The sequence below is a fragment of the Aegilops tauschii genome, chromosome 4 (genome assembly GCF_002575655.3).
Source record: "Aegilops tauschii subsp. strangulata cultivar AL8/78 chromosome 4, Aet v6.0, whole genome shotgun sequence".
Taxonomy (NCBI): Eukaryota; Viridiplantae; Streptophyta; class Magnoliopsida; order Poales; family Poaceae; genus Aegilops; species Aegilops tauschii.
Genome location: NC_053038.3, coordinates 32,530,962 through 32,553,348, shown reverse-complemented (window position 1 = coordinate 32,553,348; position 22,387 = coordinate 32,530,962). Strand labels below are relative to the sequence as shown.

Genomic DNA, 22,387 nt, shown 5'->3' with positions numbered 1-22,387 from the left:
TGCACGCATATTGCTATGAGCACTCAAATGCAGAGAAATGGATGCATACAACTCCCCATCTCCAGCATCAGCTACCTTGGTGCTTTCCACAACAAGACCAAGCCTCTTTAGAGCCAGATCCAAAATATATTGCCTGCTTATGGTCACACAGCATGGAGAAATCTATTTAAGAAGTCATATCATAAAAAAAGTATCAGCCATGTCTCAAATGTAGATAAGACCTACATAAAAAATTGAACGGGTCATCAGCAATTGGGCTAACCAAAGGTAAGAACGGAACGTGTAGCTCATCGTCTGATACATAGAAGTCGTCCATTGCCTTCTCGCTTCGTACTGTTTTATAAATCAAATTTCATTATCGTTAAACAACAGAAAATGAAAGAGAAGTTTTAGACGGGGCCTCAAAACAGTAGCAGACACTGAGGATCCTGTAGCTATTAAACATAGCTCGGCTACCTCCGTATAAGCACTGATATATTCGAGTGTTTATTTTCTGTAAGTAAGCTAATTAATTTCAGAGTGTTTACCTGAGTCACACACCTAAATACAGATTGTGGTGGTTCCTCTCCTAGCATTTATAATGTTGACGATTTGCCTTGTTAGACCATATAGAAAATGTAGAGGAGCAAGTAAGTTTTCTGTTATACTACAAATGCACATGCCAATGTTTTTTACACTGAGCACATCGTCACCTCTTGTTTCTTCTGTCTGTGTACATCCGACTGATTATATGGTAATAAGATGATATAATGCATTTTTTCACTCAACAACAGAGCATGTGCTTGGTGTGGGTAAATCAGTATAAAACACGTACATGCCACGGTTTGAATACACGTATGTGTGTGTCTGCTCAGAGAATGGGATGTGTTCGTGCGCATCGCTCATCAATTGTTTCCCTAATTGAAACCTAACACTAAATAAAGCAGCAGATAATGCAGATAAATTCAGATCAATATGAGACCAAACCTCATTTGATCTTGATAGAATGGATCACAAACCAGACACATCATATACCTATGCTATAATCCTCGGATAGTATGTCGACTACATGATATACTGTGGTAACCTGAAGAATACTATACATCTAGAAGACAAATAACAAGGAAACGGAAAGGGAAACCTTGTGTCGAAGGATCCCGGCACCTGGGCTTTGAATCGTGGCGGACGAAGGTTGGGGATAATCACGGGACAGAGGTAGCGGTCAAGGGAGATGAATGGAGAGAGCCGGGGCTGGCATCGGATAAGACTGATTTTTGGGTTTCCCTATATTGTTGGGCCTATTTGAAACGGCTAGAACTTGAAAAGGAGGGGAAAGAAGGAGAAAAGGAAAGACAATATTCTGTACGTATTTATTTACGGACCTGGAACATTCACCATAGATGCAAGCATATTCAATGGAAAAAAAATTGTGTTTGTAAGATGTCTTGAACTCAAAACTATGTCTAAATGTTCGAAAGAAAAAACAACGTCTAAGATTTTTTGAATTCGGATTCGGAATAGCAATTTTACAAACTCCGAAGCGGTTCCAAAATCCATAAAATGCCCATATGTCACATGTCATATGTAAAACGAATAAAATACAAACTTTTTAAGATGTTTATGTACTGCATAAAAGCATTTTGGACACAAGAACATTTAAAAAACCAAAGAATACTAATAGATCTTACAACCATCCCTAGATGTTTAAAAAATGATCATCATCTGGATGAATGATAGTGTAAAAGAATTACATTTAGGTACTTGAAATTTAACTACATGATGATTATCACATAGTGTAACTAAGTAAACTAGTTGCTTCTAAAAATATATTCCCAACACATAGTTTGGTATGGTTAATAACCACATAACCACATCACTATAAACACGAGCATATGAAATAGAAAAGAGCACAGAACATATAAAGATAAGAAACAGAGAAGACAACAGACACAAGTAGATGAGAGAACGATAGTTGGAGCCACTGCCTAGTTTCTTCATAATTTATAATATCGATGGAGTGCTAAATCCATTCCAAAGATTGTCTTGTTTACAACAGTAGCAGTCCAAAAATATTGTAAGGCAAGGTTAGAAACAGAGTTAAGAAAGAGCAACATATGAAAGGACATAACTACTTTGCTAGTGGCGGTCCAAAAGTATAACTCAAGTAGTCTCAACGGCAAGCAGCAGACAGTGGTATGCGGAGGACAGTTCTAGTTACCTTACATACGACATGACCAAAAGTACGCACGACATAGAAGTTATCGTAGTCATTTACATAGATAGACATTTATAAAAGAAGGCCTCTATGATCTCTTCACAGGGGATAGACGATCATGCGAAGCCCCTTTCCTAAGCACTTGAACGCAAAGGCATAGATACGCGCCTTCTTCATTTTTGCCTGCTGAAAGAAATTGGTCCAGTTCCTTGTGATAGTAGCCCTGTTGTCGACGCCTTTGATAAAGCGGACTTTGAAATTGACGGTACCGTCCCCTTTTTCTTACTGCCAGTTCATTGTTGGCATTCATATGTGGGAAAAGACTAGTTTGAGAGAACAGCGCCTAGAAATACTAGAAGGAAGAAAAAATGTTGATTAGTATGTAAGCCTGCAGCATAGGATGGATCCAAATAAAGTAAAGGATTTTTCAATGCTCACCATTCTTTTTCCAGGGGTTGCAGAAGTCTTTGTCATGTGGCAGACATAGTAGCAGTTAGGTGTTCTACTGCCTTTAATTAGCTTGCGCAGATGCTTGAGATTGTCATTGTATAATGTCACTTCATTTCCATACAGGCAGTAGGTGCTAAACTCATCAACGTGGTGGATGAAGCGTTCACCTATGCAACAATCCCAACATTTTGGTCAAGCAGGTAATACGAAGTCAGTTGTAATCCCGGTTTAACATATGCATTCATAAAAGATAACAATACAGTGAAGAAACATTCAATTGTGATATGATCGAGACATAGTGTGCTCAATATAGGCATGAGACTATAAGGCAGAATCAGTTTCCCTGTTTCTCTTTGATTTTTGAAAGTAGATCAATCTCTCTCTCTCTCTATCTCCACATATATCTATAGTGGATGCTCAACAATGAGATTCTAAAAGCCAAGAAGTGTTACAGAAGTAACAATAAAAAGTAGCCATTCTTCTCACTTTTCCAGCAACGACACTACTCGGTGTTTGATAAGCTCAATACATGTCTCTACTGTCACCCGGCATATGGTTCATATCTTGTCCGTGCACCCATCAAATAATAAAGAAAAAGAAGGTGAGGTATGTGCATAACTAAAAAAGTTCAAGTCCGTCCATTAAATAAAGCTCGACAGTGAAAACTAAGGGCAGAGCTGTAAGCTGTAAGAACTCAGTAGCAAAATAACAGTTTCCTATCCATTCAAGAAATCGAGCGAGTGGGCTAGACCGGTAGATAACAGTTCAGTTAGCTCTGAAGGCAAAAGGGATCACACAGTTCTAACCAAACCAAGCCACCACAACTACACCAACCATAAGATCAGACTGAACTTTAAGTCTAAACACGAGACAACGACAGACCACAGGGAGTAATTTGCAGGTCACTGGAAGTCAAATGACCTCGCTTCTCTCCCAAATCAAATAATCTAAACTGGAAAGTGGATTTGATACAAGGGATTTTTACATCTGTGCCCCTGGTTCCTTAGCTCTACTCATTCATCCACGCGCTCTTAACTTTTGCTCAAATTTCCCCACTCCCTTGCCAGAAATCCTCATAACTGGGCACAACGGACGTTGTCGTCGGGTCAAAGGCTTGACCGTTAACTCTGACTAGTGGGGCCACGCTGGACTGTGCCGCGTTGGGTGGTGTCGCTGTTCGACCATTGGGCTGTGGTTTCGTTGGGCCGTCCCTTGCATTAAACGTCTGCGCGCGCCCAACAAACCCTGCCTGCATGCTTCGATCGAGCCTGCATTCGCTGATGCCAATATGTAGCTTAAATAGCCGTAGTGCTACGTGTTATTTGGCCGTGGCAATAACAGGGTCAAATGTGAAGTTAGTAGCCCGTTTTCAAACCCACCGCAGCATCGGGAGTGTACACGCCTGGGAAACGGTGGTTTGAAAAGAAGAAAAAGAAGCTAATTGCACGCGTGGGAATCCGTGGTCATACCCTATATTATATGAGCAAAAAGAGACAAAATTTTAAGAGCTTGTGGCCATTTTGAATGATAAAAATAAATGTGGCCCTTGAAACTTTGGTCATTTTGCACGATAAAAAGAGATAGAGGGCTTGTGGCCATTATACAAATGCAAAATGACCCATTTTTTGAAAGTTTGTGGCCATTTTACATGATAAAAATAAATTTAGCCCTTATAAATTTGGTCATTTTACATTTGTATAGAACAAAAAGAACGATGCAAAAAAGATGCAAACATACAGAGCCAGCACGTTCACAAAAAACAAAGCAAACGATGCAAAAAAAACGATGCAATTCGACGGCCCAGAGCTTGGTTTCCTTTTGGGCCCAATAACAACGTTTTTTTTTCATGAAGTCAGTGGTGGGCGAGCAGCCGAGCACAACCAATAGGATCGCCTCTCGCGGATCGCCCCACGATCCAACAATGCGGAGCCGTCCTTGTGATCCAACGGCGCAGAGCCTGCACACAGCCAGCCCACCTAGTTCCTTCTAGAAGGCCAGATCTGAGGGCTGTGGCTTGGCGCGAGGGTATGATCGGACGGCTGACGCTGGGAGCTAGGGTTAGGCGAAACACCGCGGGGTTTAGAGGGGTTTTGAGCTGGTCAATGGGGTTCCGAAGGCTTTGACTGAGCATAACTAATTTAAAAAAATTGAAAAAATATGAAACCTTCGCCGTTCGTCGTTTTATAAGACAAACTAACGGGGAAAATACTAAACTTGGTCTATGGTCATTTTCATGAAAAAAACCCTAGCTGGCACGATCGAGGTCAAATGAGCACCATTAATTTTAAAAAAATCAAAAAAATATATAACCTGCGCGCAATGTTGTCTTATGTGACATGTTACCAACCAAAAATCATAAACTTGCTCTATGGTCATTTTCATGAGAAAACCTTCACACATATGAGCTATCATGTACATAATTTCATAGAGTTCAAGGAGAGGAGGTGGTGTTACCTTCTGTTTTTGAAAAATTTAAAAAAAATCAAAAAATAGTGAGACTTCGAATCTACACTATGGAAAAGTGAATGTGTGTTAATAAAAAACATTTGGCTCATTTAGAGTAGGTTCAAAAAAACTTGATTACAAATGGGTTGTTTACCCTAGCCTGGGAGCTCATTTGGAGGACATTTTCTCAAATTCAAATTTATTTGACCTCCTCTAAATCACTTCAAATTTGCGCCCCAAATGCGTCGGCGCGGACGTCGAACGGATGCCACCCGCGCCTTCTCGTTCTCCGCCGCGTCCCCACCTGGCGGTCGCCCACTCGCGATCAGCTTAATTTATGACCACGGGCACACGCGTCAGCGACGGCGGTCGCCCTTTCTTAAGCCGACCGTGCGACGGGGCCATCCTCATCCAAACTCGCCGTCCCCATCTAGGCACGCTCGCTCCCCCGTCGCCGGCAAACCCTTGCAAAAACCCTAGCCAACCCTAGCCAAATGGAGCTCTTCTCCGGCGCCGGCACCAGCAAGTCCAAGGGCAAGGCCCCCGCCGTCCCTTTCCCATCTGAGTTCGTACCGCCTCCGCCAGCGCCGGCTCGCCGGCAGGGGCAGCGCGTGAACGTGCCAGTGCACCAGGCGGAGTGGCACTGGCAGCACCGCCAGCCTCTGTCGTACCCCAACGTCACCCTGCCGCACGACTGGCATCTGGATCCAGATAGGATCCCAGTGCCGGCGGCGCCGCAGACGGCTAGGGCTCACGCGGAGGAGGTGCGGCGCCGGCGGGCAATGCTGACGCCAAAGCAGCGCCACGATGCCACCTACGCCACCGACTCGCCTAACTGGGCGAGGTGGTTCGCCTTTGAGCACGAGGAGGCGAGGCGACGCGGCGTGCGGGAGGTTGACCGCAGCGTGCCGCCGCCCCCGCTCGTCGTCCGGGAGGAAGACCAGGCGGCGGAGGCCGCCTACCAGGCGGCCCTTGAGGCGGTCTATCGCGAGAGCGAGGAGGACGAGCGGCGCAGGGTGGAGGCGGTGGAGGAAGAGGAGGCTCGCTACGAGGCTGCCATGGCGCAGGCCCTCGCCCTCTCCGCGGCCGGCGATTGCGTCGTGCCGCCGATGGCCTCGCCGTCCCATCCCCGACGGCTTGTCAAGGCCGACCCGGAGCCGCAGCCGGAGCCCGAGCCGGAGTCCGAGCCCATCGCGCGCTTCTCCTGGTCGGGAGTGGTGCGCGACTGGGTGTCCGCGCCACCGGTTTGGATGGGGGCGAGGAGCAAGAGGCGGCGTACCTCGAGATATGGAGCCAGCGACGGCTCGCCGAGGAGCGCCGTCGCGGCGAGTACGAGGAGATGCTCGAGCGCGACCTCGTGGAGGAGGCGCGCGAGGCTGAGGAGGAGGCGCGCCAAGCCGCGGCTGCACAGGCGGCCGCACAGCCCCCCGCACCGGCACTGCCCCCGCCGGAACAGCGGCCGACATCGCCGCCACCTGGAACACGGCGTTCCCCTGGGCCGGCCCTGCGCCGACGCTCATCGACCTCACCCACCCCGAGGACGACGACGACGACGCCTAGGGCGCGCTGGGCAGCGCGCCTCCTCGTAGTTAGGTTGTTTTTAATTTCTTTTAATGCTAATGTGGACGCGTGGACTCTCGCCGGCCTTCCTAAGGCTGGCTTTAATGTTTAATTAAGTTGTTTTTATTTCAAATATGCATGCAAAGTTTTTTTTGTCGGCGCCGTTAAAATGGGTCGGGCCAGCGTTGGGCGCACGAGCCGACCCAAACGCGTTGGGCGCAGCGAGGGGATTTGGGGAAAATGGTAGGGGCGATGGAGGTGGTTGCCCTCTTTATATGATGTGCTACCCCACGACCACGGTCTTGCATGCGCCCACGTATACGCGGCCCCACTCGTTAGCTAACAGTCAAAGATTTTGCCCCGACGGCAACGTCCGTTGTGCCCAGTTATGAGGGTTTCTGGCAAGGGAGTGGGAAAAAGTGAGCAAAAGTTAAGAGCCGGGGATGAATGAGTAGAGCTAAGGAACCAGAGGCACAGAAATAAAAATCCCTTAATACAATGGTATGGAAAAGAATGATAGAACATCATATCTCAATGGACGGATGTGAAGTGTCATGCTCCTGCGTATGAAACAGACACGAGATATTGTGTTTATGTAACTGAGCCAAGCGAAATTAGCTTGCAGGCTTGACACCATTTACCAGCGTCGGCTAACATTACTGAATTCTCATGCATTCATATGGATAGTACAATCAGCAATCTCAACATTCAGTTACGGCACTGGTTAAACATGTACAAATACAGGTGAAATTGAGATGATGAAATTTGTTGACCCCCACCTCTGTTACAAAGCATTATGGTGTTCTCCTGATTCCCTCTAAGCACAGGCCAGGCTTTGTAGTCATTAGGTTTCATTTAGCCAGTAATAAAATATATAGCCAGTGAAAATAACTAAAAGCATGCCTAAGTATTATACACAAGTCACGCATAACAAAACAGTACTACTTTAGCTAAACAGGCAACGAATTGATACGATCATATAGCAGTTAATGTTTTCCTAATAATCAATAGGAAGAGAAGTATCGTATAGTCCTTGTCGCGAATAATGTAGTGCCCCGGCTTTAGATGGATTTCTTTCGCTTCGAAATCTGGGACCCAATCCGCTATTAGGGGCCGGTCAATGTAGTGAAGTGGTTGCTTGTGCTTTTTGCAGAGTTATTGGTCTATACAAGTTCGTTGGAAAAAGATGAGTATAGAGTAATAAAATCTGGCTACGATGAAATATCAGTAATATGGTTACCGTGATTGTTATAGCTGGCATGGGTCTATGTCGTATAGGCAGCCTCAACATCAGTGGCTAGAGACTGGCCTTCTTGTTTGACTTTGAGTCCCTGCAGATAAGTAACTCTAGCCACTGATGTTGAGGCTGCCTATACGACGCAGACCCATGTCAGGTACAACAATCACGGTAACCATATTACTGAGATTTCATCGTAGCCAGATTTTATTACTCTATACTCATCTCTTTCCAACTAACTTGTACAGACCAGTGCCTATGCAAAAAGCACAAGCAATCGCTTGACTACATTGACCGGCCCCTAACAGCGGATTGGGTCCCGGATCTCGAAGTGAAAGAAATCCATCTAAAGCCGCGGCACTACATTATTCACGGTAAGGACTACATGATACTTCTCTTCCTATTGATTATTAGGAAAACATTAAATGTTATATGATCGTATCAATTCGTTGCTTGTTCTGCTAAAGTGGCACTGTTTTGTTATGTGTGAGCTGTGTATAATACTTAGGCATGCCTTTAGTTATTTTCACTGGCTATATATTTTATGACTGGCTAAATGAAACATAATGACTACAAAGCCTAGCCTGTGCTTAGAGGGAATCAGGAGAACACGAGAATGCTTTGTAACAGAGGTGGTGGTCAACAAATTTCATCAGCTCAATTTCACCTGTATTTGTACATGTTTAACCAGTGTTGTAACTGAATGTTGAGATTGCTGATTGTACTATCCATATGAATGCATGAGAATTCACTAATGTCAGCCGACGCTGGTAAATGGTGTTAAGCCTGCAAGCTAATTTCGCTTTGGCTCAATTACATAGCCGCAATATCCTGTGTCTGTTTCATACGCAGGAGCATGACACTTCACAGCTGTCCATTCAGATATGATGTTCTATCATTGTTTTTCCATGCCATTGTATTCAATCCACTTTCCAGTTTAGATTATTTGATTTGGGTGAGAAGCGAGGTCATTTGACTTGCAGCGACCTACAATTTACTCCTGGTGGTCTGTCGTTGTCTCGTGTTTAGACTTAAAGTTCAGTCTGGTCTTATGGTTGGTGTAGTTGTGGTGGCTTGGTTTGGTAGAACTATCTGATCCCTTTTGCCTTCAGAGCTAGCTGAACTTTTATCTACCGGTCTAGCCCACTCGCTCAATTTCTTGAATGGATAAGAAACTGTTCTTTTACTACCGAGTTCTTACAGCTTACATCTCTGCTCTCAGTTTTCACTGTCGAGCTTTATTTAATGGACAGAGTTGAGTATTTTTTGAGTTATGCACATACCTCACCTTCTTTTTCTTTATTATTTGATGGATGCACGGACAAGATATGAACCATATGTCGGGTGACAGTACAGACATGTATTGAGCTTATCAATCAATGAGAAGTGTCGTTGCGGGAAAAGTGAGAAGAATGTCTACTTTTTATTGTTACTTCTGTAACACTTCATGGCTTGTAGAATCTCATTGTTGAGCATCCACTATTATATGTGGAGAGAGAGAGAGAGAGAGAGAGAGAGAGAGATTGACTTACTTTCAAAAATCAAAGAGAAACAGGGAAACTAATTCTGCCTTATAGTCCCAATTGTTGATGATCCGTTCATTTTTTTATGTAGGTCCTCTCTACATTTGAGACATGGCTGATACTTTTTTTTATGATATGCCTTCTTAAATAGCTCACTCCACGCTGTGTGACCATATGCCGGCAATATATTTTGGATCTGGCTCTAAAGAGGCTTGGGCTTGTTGTAGAAAGCATCAAGGTAACTGATGCTGAAGATGGGGAGTTGTATGCATCCATTTATCTGCATTTGAGTGCTCATAACAATATGCGTGCGGCGGAGCCAAAGGTGTTTCATGGGGGGTATGCTGGAACAAAGGAGATGGCCATAGAATCAGCCAGCTCAGTTGCACTGGCTTTCTTAAATGATAGATCGATAATATATGTTGATGATGCAAACTATCATGAGTTAAAGGCTTGTCACCACAAGTTGCTAGCGACTTCCTCGTGGGCAATGATATTTGAAGATTAGACACGCGAATTAAAAAAATGTCCAAGATGTCCCAAGAAACTGGAAATGGCAATAACGAGATCGACATGGCCAGCGACTGTGACGATACCAACAATACCTGCCCACTGCCATTAGTAATACCCTTGCTTCTCTTCACAAGTTCATATCCACTAATCAGCAAGTGGCATGTACATGCTCGATAACATGGTGTGTGTTGCTTACTCGACTATCACTCATGGACTCGCATCTTATTTCTTTTTTAAGCGTTGATCATCGATGATTTCCTGCTGATATTATTATCTTCTTAAACTGCGCAGAGCACAACCAAACAGCAGACAACGCCTTCTCCCAGCACATATGAACAACAGATGACCCCTCCTCCGAAGTTAGACATGTCAAGGTACTAAACAAACTTTACATGGATTGTGATCTAATTGTCTCGCATATCAAGATAGTGAACCATGCTTTGAACTGTTGAACAGCAAGCAAGTTGGGAAACGTGCCATGTGCAATGTTCGCAAAGATTTATTTGGAAAACGCAAGCGCGACTGCGAAGAGTAAAAAGGTAATTTAAAAACCATAATGTATCTTCAATACTTTGATATGCTCTGATCAAAGACTTGTCTTTGGCACTTATAGGGATTAAGTTCGATTGGATCAAGCAGTGCAATGCAGTAGCCGTTTGATGCCGCGTCTATCATTATAATCAGTTATGTAGCGTTCTTAAGTGTGGTTTGTATCAGACACTTTGAAGTTACCGTGTGTAAGAGTCGCTTGCTGTTTTGTATAATGGTTACATGGACCATCGCACTGGTCATGTAGATGGCATGTTGCATGTGTTTGCACATGTCCTATGTACAACTAAAGTCTACGATGTATACTTTTGCAGTTCTTCGACAATGTATTTGAGTTGTCTGCCTACGGTCGCCTATCCACGCCTCTGTGAATGGTTGCTCCTTCTGATATTAGGCAAAGTATGTTCTTCTATCAGCAAACTAAAGGTACCTGAACAAACACGTCCACTCCTTTGTAAGTCAGGCAAAATAGCTAAAATTCGAGCTAAGCCTATATCATGCCATTCTTCAATTTGCTTTATACTTGCAACACGGTGTTTCTTTCTGAAAATAAAGAACTGTACATATATGTGGAGAAAACAGTGCCAACGCAGAGCTACAAAACTTATTTGTCTCTCTAGACATATACAACTCTTTATTAAAAAGTGAATGATCATCGATTATTCACTTTGGCATGCTTCGCTCCACATGGAAAAACTCACATATAAATACATTATACTGATTAAACAAAAAAAATTGATTTTTTAGAGAAATAAAAAATCAATCTAAATGAGCAACAGCATATAAGCTAAGCAACGACACAATGAGCCTTTCCCATCTGCATAACCAAGCAGAGAACCAGGCCCATGATAGGTAATTTTAAATGCACATACGATTAGAGCCCATACACGTCTTACTCAGGTTCTGCGCGGTATATAAACACCAGGATGATGGATTTTGACCTAAATCCCCAATCAAATCGAACCCTAACTCCTCTCTCTGCTCGGCGACACCTGCGCCATCGGCTTCTACGGTCGATCCTCTACGCCTGTCACACCAGAGGTGATTCAACGCCTTGGTTCCTCTATCCTTCGTTCTCTACTTTCTCCATGCCCCAATCTCACTCTACTAGGTCAGATCCAGCACACAGCGCATGGATGACATGGGCATTGGTGCTGTTTGTGATAAGGGATCTCCAGGCTCGTCATCATCAAGGACAAGAACCCCTGAACCAAAGGTAACAACCTGAACCCCTGTTATAACTGATTTGTCAGCATGGTTTTCTTTTTTTTACCGATAGTTTCCTCATTGTTCCCATGCCCTATCATGTTGAACGTCCTGTTAATTCATGGTACACCTAAATATACCTAGGAACCCCTGCTTAACCACTGTTTTTCAGTGAATTAGAAACCCTGACTAGCAATAGGTGGTCTAGTGTTCAATGACTTTTACTCTTGTCTGTGATTTGAGGTAAAACTCACAGTTTACAGTCAATATTAGGATCAAGATATTTAATCAACTATATATGAGGTACCTGCTCTACTTTCGCATTCATTCAGTCCCATAATGCTAGCTTTCAAATGAAAAAGGACCCTATTTTTCTCTACTACAAAAGTCATGGATGCAGAATTCTAGGCAAATCCAGGGCACCATGCATCAGAAACTCAAATAGTGCACCGGCATCGAATAGTTAGCTCGCGAATCTTTTTTGTTTCAGCACAAAACCAATTTATTCAGTGCAGAAACATGTTTTTTAACTGTCTTCTTTCCTGAGTTCAATTTGTTTTTCATCTTAAAGTAGCACTAAGTGTCAAGTGTACAATGATACACCTAATCTTGATTTAGTTTGATCAATAAAACTTAAACTTATTGTTACCTGCTTTACAAACCAATGAAGTAACTTATGAGATTATTCCTTTGTAAAACAATTATTTTATCCTTTACTTTCCTCCGCAGCAAGATGACTATCTAATAGTGATTCCCTATTCCCACATCTTTGCCCTCATGCTGCAAGCTCTCAAGTTGCCCCCTGCGATTTACCATCACAAGACATGTCCGGGCAACAAGTCTCGTGCGACGGTTACTTTTAATTCATCGTTATAGTTGTTTGATGGTTTGCTTGTTCCAACCTCGATATCTGGTATGATCTCAAATAACTATGAACAAGCAGAAGACAGTGCTGCTATCGAAGCCATTAGATTTATGGAGGATGCATGTGGCAAAGAAATCAGGGACTATCACTAGACCTACGTAAAAAAGCTGGAAAATCAAGTCACACACCTGGTAAAGTTGCTGGTTGCAGCAAACAAGACAATAAAGAAGGTACGCAAAGGATGGTACTACGCTGTCAGATACATGAGCTCATATTCTACTCAAAGACAAAATACGGCAGCTGCTCGGCGCCTAAGAGGGTAAGACAACACCAAAGGGGCCATGAAAACAGCACTTGCAAGCACAGGAAAATTGGCAAAGAGACTACGATATATTGGCATGAAATCGGAGCAGCGCCTGGAGACCACGAATAGTATCTGGTGAGCTTCGGTCAGCACATCATACCCAGCATGTTTGCGGAGCATTTTCTTTGCCCTTTTGATGTTCTTCTGAACAAGAAATATATATCCTTTGGATTCCTGTTGTTGTCTTTATAATGGAAGGTAGCATCTGGTAACATGTTGCTGTTCTCACTTTACTCTGAACAAGGCATGTATAGACTTTAGGTTTTAGTTCCTATCTCTCTGTCGTAAACAATGATCATGTGTTCTATCTCTGATCGTATGAAAGCATCGAGCTTGATTTATAATGTGATTGTCATCTTCAGTTCCATTATGTTCTGCTTCTAACACAAATAGTTGCCTGCACATGCTATACCTGGTTTCCTACATACAAATTGTTACACGCTTTGTCAAAACATTGTGACCAGCACCCTCGCGCCAAGGCGCGAACCCGATCTAGTTCATATATTAATCGTGGCTAGGCTAGAGGCAAGATACGAAGGCGCATGTGATGGATGCTTGATCATTTTTTAGTGGAGTAGCGGTGCTAGTTTTCAAACTTCTATGCGAGATCACTGGATCAGGCCAAGTGGACCAATGGAAGTCCACTGAAAGAGGAAGGAAGGAAGAGATCTCGATCGGTAGCAAATCAAAGCAGGTTGGCCATACCGGGGGCCGAGGTAGGACCGTCGGCGTGGAGACGGAGGTCGTAGGCGGCGGCGGGATTGGAGCCGAGAACATGGATCCCACGGCGGTGGTGCCGAAGAATTGGGGCACCGGCGGAGCTAGGGTGCGAGGCGGGAGGTTTAGGTGGGTGGCAAGCGACGCGGGGATGGACCCGGAGCTGGCGGCGCCCGAGGCGGAAGCGGACATGGCGGCGGGGGCGACCGTAGGGTTTAGGGTTTTGGCGTGGCGGCGGCGGCGGGTGAGGTGTAGGAGGACCTAGGTTAGGCTCTATACCATGTAAAACGTAGGATTTGGAGAGAAGTGGCTCAACCATGTAAAATGATAATATAGAAGTTCTATATCAATACGGTATGGATTACACAGTTCGGCTACAATACGAAGTCTAAAAGCCATTACGGGGGCCGCGGTAACGCCAACGTGAGTAAATGGTATGCATACCTGGAGCTCGGTGGTGACGGGGTATCGTCTATGTCGACGTAGTTCTCGTTGATGGAGTCCATCATGAGCTTGTTGCACTCGGGCTCCATCCAGGTGGTGACGAAGGACGCCAGGTTCAGCCGCGGGTTCCCGTCCAGCATCAGCTCGTCGTTGATGATCTGGTACGCCGCCTCCTTCGGGATCGAGTTCTCCGGCATCCGGAACCTGCCCATCCATCCATCAGTTCACCGAACGACGAAACCAAATCAAGCATCCATCCAATCATCCATGATCCATCCATCCATGGACGTAGGAGGAAGGGACGTACCTGGGCAGGGAGGCGCGGACGTAGCGGGAGGCGAAGGTGGAGTGCACCGAGTCATCGGACGACCCCGCTGACGCGGCGTGGGAGAGCACCATCTTGATCGCTCGGTCGCTCGCCGGCGGGGACGACGGCCGATCCGATCCGGAGAGACGGGGGCCGGCGGTGGTGGTAGTACTAGAGTTCTAGAGCTGCCGCTGGTTTGTGCTTGATCAACACGGGGTCGGGGTCGGGGTCAAGCCGTTACCAAGGAAAGCGGGAACGCTTCCTATTGTATGTGGCGTGCGCCGTGCTGGCCGGGAGACAAAAATGGGAGAATATTTATAATCGAGCCGAGGGGACGGGTGAAGGGGAAGAGTTTTTTTTTTCTTCCCGTTCTTTTAGACGAAGGGAAGGGGAAGCTCCCGTTCAAAAAAAAACATGTACATGTGACCGTTCAGAAAGAAAAAAAAACATGTAGAGGAGTACATGTGGCGCAGGTGTGTACCTACCGTGCTCCCGTTCGCCACTGGACTTCGTCGTCTAGTTACCGTGGATTCATGGGTTTTTTTTTTGCGGGGAATGGATTCATGGTTTGACGAAGATGTTTATGTTCCCGTTCCGTCCGGTCACGTTTTATCCCACACTTGGGTTGATGGTGCCTGTCCAGGGTGGTTTCCATCCTGTCGCTTTCCCCTCTTTTTTCTTGTGCGGAATTAAGGACATCTACAGTCGGGTACCCTAAACCATCCCCAAACGTCTGGGCGGATGGCCTGAAAACTGACCGGTCGTGGAAAATCGACCCCGACGGGGGCCTTAAACTGTCCACAAACGTCTGGGCTGTCTGACAGCCCTCGTATCCAGCCAAAATATGGGGTGGTCCGGACGCGTCCGCCACGTCGGCTTGGCCCATCGTGGCCCATGCGTGACCCACAAAATCCCCATCCGGAAAACCCTAGATCGCAGTCAATCCGAGCTGCACTTCAGTTCCCTCTCCATCCACTCCACTTCCGAACCCATTCAATGGTCGGCAACCGAAGTGGGAATCCAGCTCCGACGATGACTCAGGGAGCCTCCTGCACGAAGCGGAGCCCGATGATGTGGAGGAGGTCGCCCTCCACATCGTGTTGAGGCATTCGCAGCTCAACCAAGGTGGATCCGGCAGTGGCGAATCTACTTCATCCGTGCCTGCCACCCGTCGATGCAGCGCCGACGACGCCGCCGGCCCTTCCCGAGGCCGCGCTCCTCGCGTCGGTCCTCTGCTGCTCTCTCACGACGGCAGATACGGATGTGTGACGCCTTCGCCGCAAGAATGCCAAGGCACATTGACTCCTCCGACCTGACGAACGGCTCCAACTCTGATGACGACGCACCTCTGCACGCCGACACCTACATGGAGGAGGGGCACCGCTGCGCCGACGGCTGAAAGGGGAATGGGCCAGCGAGGAAATGGTAACTTCCTTTGCCCTTCTCTATTTTATTTTCGTTTTATCTATTTCTAAGTATTTGTAGTATGAATGTTCATTGTCCGCCGATAAACCTTCGAAAAACTATGTGGTTTTGTCCGACGATGCAACGATAATCCGGCTAGTTGAGCGTATTTTATACTTTATTTATACGTAGCGTACATGGTTTGCATGTTTTTGAGGTTTTGGATATGAGGGATGCGAGTGTGGAAGACATATATGAAGCGTGCCCGATCAATACTTATGACGCGTCCACGGGTATTTGAGGGGCCAGATTTGCGAAGTCTGGATGTAGATGCTCTAACTGGTTTCATCTCCTTTGGTAAAAGGGGCAGCTAAAGCCCGGGGGTTCCACGATTCCGGGGGAAGAATGTCGGTAGTGGCAGACACTGCGGATCCATGGACAAGTGGGCGCCATTGATGATTCGGGAGATCCTCCTTTTTGAGTAATTTTCTCCGTAATTTAAACTGTTTTGGAACTTCATCGTGAACTGTCAGTCTTGTTTGGAGCCTAACGATCCGTTCTTTCCTGCGTCGATAATCGTATGATATGCGAGTCGTGTATCACCACGCTGCAATTGGAGTGGTTGCGAGATCGATCAGCCACGCGGTTCGTGCTCCGGCCATCCGCACATGCGTCGATCATGCCCCGTGTTATCGGTGGCCATGAGATTTTTTTTTCAAAACGGAGGCAAAAGTTTGCCTCATGGATTAATTAAGGAAAAGAGAATTGCCTAGTTAATTTAAGAAAAAAAGGATGAAAACTTATACAAACGAAACACGGACTAACTACTCACATGGCAAGAAACCCATCACCGCACATTCAGCCCCCGCCAAACTCTGCGAATGCACAACATCCACAAATCCCGACACTGCTACTACGCCAAGTGAATCCCAACAAGAACTCCTCGACACAAGACATCATGCACCTCTCAAACCAAGAGAACAGGCCGAGAGACCCAAGATCATCTATCAAGCAACCAGAGACACCTTGCCTATAACGTCACTCTTGCCTTTGCCCACCTTCTTGTGTTTGCCTCTTATTGGCGTCCCCGTCAGGAGGGAAGCAATCGACCTGCCCAAATCAGGTCTATCAACCTCCACGCTAGCGAGCAAGTCACAAAGTTCCTTCATGAAGAGAGCATCTGGATTTGGAGTAGGTGCCAACACACTTGGCTCAATGGCCATGCCACTCATAGGCATCACCTGTTCGATGGTCGCAGATGAGGGAATGGCAGCAACATCAGGAACTCCGCGCTCCATGGCGAACACCTGACACCCAATGGACTTAGGCAACCGAGAGATCACACAGTCTAAATCACCACTCTCCTCGGCATCAAATATCTCACTCAACTCCAGGGGTGATGCAGGCGGCAAAGCCACACTCAAGATCTCGGGAGCGTCTACCTGTAGTTGCTCGACACACAAAGGCGGAAACCCCCCACCCCCCCCCCCCCCTCCCCACCCCCAACACACACAACTCCCGGAGCTCAGGCATGATCTATAGCACAGGAGTCACGACCATATCATTGTCAAGTCCCTCGGAGGCTAATGATGATGAGCTAGCCCTAGCACGAGGGGAGAAACGGCCATGAAGCTCGTCTCCCCTCTCAACCACGAAACTCCCATCGGGCACAACCAAAGGGCGCAACACATGAGTAATCTGCAACATAGGCGGCATCAGGGAGAACCTGCCCAGTGTAGTCTCAGCTCGCTCCATGAAGCTCTCCATCCGTAACATCCAACCTTTCATGGAATCAACGACATCACACAGAGGTTGGATCGTTTTCTCAAGCTAAGAGAAAGCCATACCATGGAGCTCAAAGCGCAGCAACTCGGCCTGCCTCTCCAATGCGGGCACATCGAGACATCCACCGAGGCCATAGAGCCAGCAGAAGCAGAAACGACCGATGCCCAAGAATCACGACAAAATGTCTTCGAGAGGGTCGGGGCTTCTTTTTGGACATTGTAAGGAGATGGAGCTTGTTGGTGCCCGACGGGAATGCGGGGAAGCGGCGACACAGTAGGGCTTCCCAAGAAGCTGAGAGGATGCCAGGCATTGCGGCACTCACGTGCCCGATAACGGTTCTCAAGGCATCGATAAGACCTCAAAGGATCTCGATAATCCGCTGCACGGTGTCCTGGAAAGAGACATCTAAAACATCTACCATGAAGAGTTTTGGTGAATTAAAAAGAAACTTGCCAGGGAGGCCTCGCTAGTCAGCAGTACCCGCCAGTGTGAGGATGTACGTACCGTGCCTGTCATCGACGTACGAGATTGTTCCCCTTTTGTGCCGTGAAAGGTAGGGCGTGAAGGATAAAGGAAGACGAAAGTTTATGAACAGGCAGCACAGCCTATATGGTACAAGCTTTCTTTTAGAAATATATTTTACAAAGTTTGGCGACGGGTGTTCAACGAGTGTTACAAATACGTGAAATGTGGAGTATATTCTGTCCTAAGCGAAGTCAATGTCCTAGATTAGTCCCCTTGCAAAAAGAAACGGTCTTGTTTAGTCCTACACAACAAACCACTTAACAGCAGCTAGCATGTTTTGAAAAGAGGTAAATACAACACTGGTGCTTGAACTTGTCACGAATGTGCATTTTAGTGCCTGAACTTGCAAAATACATTGAACTGGTTTCACAACTTGGCATGGACGTGCATATACGGTTCAAATCTTGTTTTTATACGTCCATGACGCTGACGAGGCACGCCAGGATGTAAGAGACAAGGCATGTGGCCTGGTTTTTTGCAGAAAACCCTCTAGAATACTTTTTTCTTACAAAAGGCCCTCAAAGAGAAATTGATAAATTAAAAAATCTATTAATCTATTAATAATTAAAACTGGTCCGGGGTTTGAACCACACGCGTAGGTGTGCATGGTTAGCCAATCGACCAATTCAAATTTAGTGTCAAGAATGGATTCATACACTTTATAAACATAAAGCTGAACAACATAAATTAAAAAAATATTCCAACAATACACTGTCATTGGTTTGAACCTGCAACCAGGGGCTATATGGCCGCACATTCCACTCCAACTAGCGACATCGAATGGTAAAATGATAAATTTAGGTTTATAACATAACGAGCCCGTGTGGCTAAAATGGACCACAGTGTGGCTCAGTTTTCAGCGGGTTTGTTCTTTTTCATTTCATTTTTCTAAAAATTACTTAAATTATTATCATGTTACAAAAAATATACATATATTTAAAACAAATTACGTTAAAAAGTTCATATCATTTCATAAAATACCTATGCAGTAATTTAACAGAAATACACATAATAAAATTAAAAATTAAGAATATAATTTATAATTTGAAAAAATGTTCGCATTTTAATAAAAAATAAAAGTAATTTTATAAATGTCCATATATTTAAACAAATTCTCATATAATTTTAAAATTTCACACTTTTAACAAACTATTTATGTAGTATATCAACGTGTTCATGCTTTAAAAAAAACTGTGTTGTTTTAATAAGTTTATATAGTACTCCCTCCGTCCCAAAATAAGTGTCTCAACTTTATACTAACTCTAGTACAAAGTTGTGCTAAGCTTCAAACATCTATTTTGGGACGGAGTGAGTATATAAGTTTGTGTTGTTTTCTAAAAAAAATACAAGCCCAGTGCGCCATTAGACTACGGATCCTCACATGAATAATACTTGAATCATATAAACATTTTAGTCATTCATAAATATTTTCAATTTTATGAATATGTTTTAAAATAACACCTGAATTATTTTTAAAGTGACATGAAGATTTTTTTCATTATTTTGAAATTATGTTTGTTATACAGTCATAAAGAGTACTTGTATTTTTGATACATGACAACTCAATGGTTGGAGTGGCATCCGTGCCTATAAGCTTTGGTCCGATATTTGGGTCACAGATCCGATGGTGTTTTTGCTGGATTATTAAATTCTCTTTATTTATTTTGTTCGGCCAAATGTTTATAAAGGTTATGTTTTATAAAGGTTATGAATCATTAAAGTTGTCGAGTGGCTAGCCGCATGCACTCTGACTGGTACATCGCTTGTTCGATCCAGCACACCAGTTTTATTTTTTATCTTATAATTATACTCTAGTTTTTATTTTATAATTTATCGATTTCTCCCTGAGGGCCTTATGGTAAGAAAATAATTTCAGGGTTTTTTCCAAAAAAACAGGCCACACACCCTTGTCACTGACAGCGGGCCCCATGGCATGCTGGCCCGCCTCCTTAGCTTCACGGACGTATACAAACACCATTTGAACCGTATATGCACGTCCATGCCAAGTTATGGAACCACTTCAATGTATTTTGCAAGTTCAGGCACTAAAGTGCACATCCATGGCAAGTTCAAACACCACTGGTGTATTTACCTCTTTTGGAAAAAAAAATACCGTAAGCGCCTCGTCATCGATGGAAATGCCTCCTCCCACTAAAAGTCCTGGGGTGGGCTGGGGATACCACTGTCTCTCTAACCATCCAACCACAGATTGGTTCGCGCGTGTTTTGAACTTTTGATTGATGATGTGCTCGGTGGTGTTCCGTCCTGGACAACATTTACGTCATCTTGATGGGTTTTTCTCTCCCCCAAATAACGGAATGACAAATCCGCCTAATTAGCTTGTGGAAGTACAGTACTTTTTTTTAGTGAACGGCATACAATACATACACACGACAATTATTTGGAGAAAGCACGCACGCCCACATGACGAAATCACCAAAGACATTTTTATCGCCAATGAGTATGTCGCCTCTCACTGGAAAAATTATCGGCGACACATAGGAGGTAAAACCTCAGATTTGATCATTAGTGAGCTATACAACCACACTCCTGACCACATCCCTATTGGTGGTTCTTTTTTTTTACGGGGAAAAAATCCTATTGTTGGTTCTTGGCAGAATTGCCTTGTTAGATGACAACAAAAGCTCCACTACTATCAACAAAAACTTGCTCACCAAAACAATCATTGCTCATTGTACAGTGATAAACTCGAACCGATAAATTGCAACTTCTTTATATGAATAGCACATGGGACAGGACAACGAGGCACTACCGCGGGCCAGAATATGCGTTATTTCTCTACGGCATATATTGATCGCTTGTTTCAAGAATTTTTGCCTACGGGGACGTTATTTGTTCTTGTAAGTAAAGCTGCTAGAGACAGGGAACAAGATGAGTTCCGCTTTCACGGGAAAAAAGAAGAGGGAACAGTTGTACTAGACTGAAGCCAGAATAAGAAGTCAAAATAAAGCCAGATAGAAACCTTAATAATGATACAACAAAACTACATTTACTGACTGTTGTATTTAATAAAATGATGATCATGTGCATCCTACAATGCAGAAGCCAAGACTAACCTTTCTTTTTTAATTTAAAAAACTATATCTAGTACTCATGAAAAGTCATGCCCAAAATATCAGGGCCCACACAAAATCAATGAAAGTACCCCCTCCAGAGAGCACTGACCAACCACATATGCACTTATCCGACAAGGTAAACATACCTGACATCAATTCTAACAAAAAAAACCATGATTTTGTGATGAAGAGGGGCCACAACGCCCACTCCATTTTCATTGAAAACGAAACCAAGAAAAATCAAGTATCTTGCTCGCAAAAAGAAAGGTATCTAATTGCAAGAATTGAATATTCTCCCTTCTATTCTAATATATAATTTGACCTGTTATTCTGTCAATAATTTAGGAGCAAGCTTGGAGCATTGAATAAATGAAATTAATGCATCGACGTGACATCAAGTTATGAGTGTCGCCCTGGATGTGGTTAACATGAAGGCATCAACTAGTAGACGGCTATTATATGACTTGAATCCTGGTAGATTGGTTTCACCACCAGCTATCTCATCATCTAAACTACGCTCAGTGCACAACGTGCATGATATCTTAAAGAGCTCCAAAGAACCTTACATAGTTGACATATCATCTCGCATGGACAAGTCACATAAGGCCTTGTACAATGGGAGATGCTTAGGGGAGGTGCTTAGAGAAATGAATCAGGCTTTTCTTAAGCACCGGTGCCTATTTGTACAGGAAAGACGCTTAACTAAGCATCTCAGAAATAGGCACCGGTGCTTCAGAAAAACTCGGTTTATTTTTCTAAGCACCTCTCTAAGCATCTCCCATTGTACAAGGCGTAACAGAATTCAAGTTTTCCAATGAAGAAGGGCCACGTCCCCTGCTCCATTTTCATTGAAAACAAAACCAACAAAAATCAAGTATCTTGCTCGCAAAAAGAAAAGTATCTATTGGCAAGAATTGAAGATTCTCTCGTCATCCCGAATTCAATATTTGACCCATTCTCCCATTAATAATTCAGCGTCTAAGCCCGCAGCCTTGAATACATGAGATGAATGCGTCAACGTTACATCAAATTATGGTTGGCATCAACTAGTAGACGACTATTCTCGTCCCTAATTAAACTGTTAAGATTAATTAACATAGCAATTAAGGGATTAATCCCTGCTTGTATTAACCATTGCGGTTACTTCTCCACCCGTTGTGTCGGTTCTGTCTGAACCGACACCCCGTTTGTAAACGCATGTTCCAGTGCTATGTATGGCACT

General features: G+C 44.5%; 1 protein-coding gene across 2 annotated transcripts; it reads right to left on the bottom strand.

The window, feature by feature from the left end:
* Window positions 1-1,951: 1,951 nt before the first annotated feature.
* Window positions 1,952-14,670, bottom strand: LOC120962713 (glutamate decarboxylase 1-like). Of its 2 annotated transcripts, XM_073496149.1 has the most exons (4): window positions 14,375-14,670; window positions 14,068-14,271; window positions 2,633-2,811; window positions 1,952-2,546 (listed from the first exon to the last, which is right to left on the bottom strand). In XM_073496149.1, the coding sequence occupies exons 1-3, from the start codon at window positions 14,464-14,466 to the stop codon at window positions 2,808-2,810; spliced, it is 300 nt and encodes a 99-aa protein (XP_073352250.1). In that variant the 5' UTR covers window positions 14,467-14,670; the 3' UTR covers window positions 1,952-2,546; window positions 2,633-2,807. The 2 variants fall into 2 exon arrangements, with proteins under 2 accessions (XP_073352250.1, XP_040242450.2); XM_040386516.3 differs by lacking the exons at window positions 1,952-2,546; window positions 2,633-2,811 and having other exon boundaries at window positions 11,730-14,271.
* Window positions 14,671-22,387: the final 7,717 nt, after the last annotated feature.

Coding starts and splice junctions, on each gene's coding strand:
- LOC120962713 (XM_040386516.3), bottom strand. CDS start 14,466: ATGGTGCTCTCCCACGCCGCGTCAGCGGGGTCGTCCGATGACTCGGTG. Junction 14,272..14,374: donor GTCCGCGCCTCCCTGCCCAG/GTACGTCCCTTC, acceptor ATGGATGGGCAG/GTTCCGGATGCCGGAGAACT.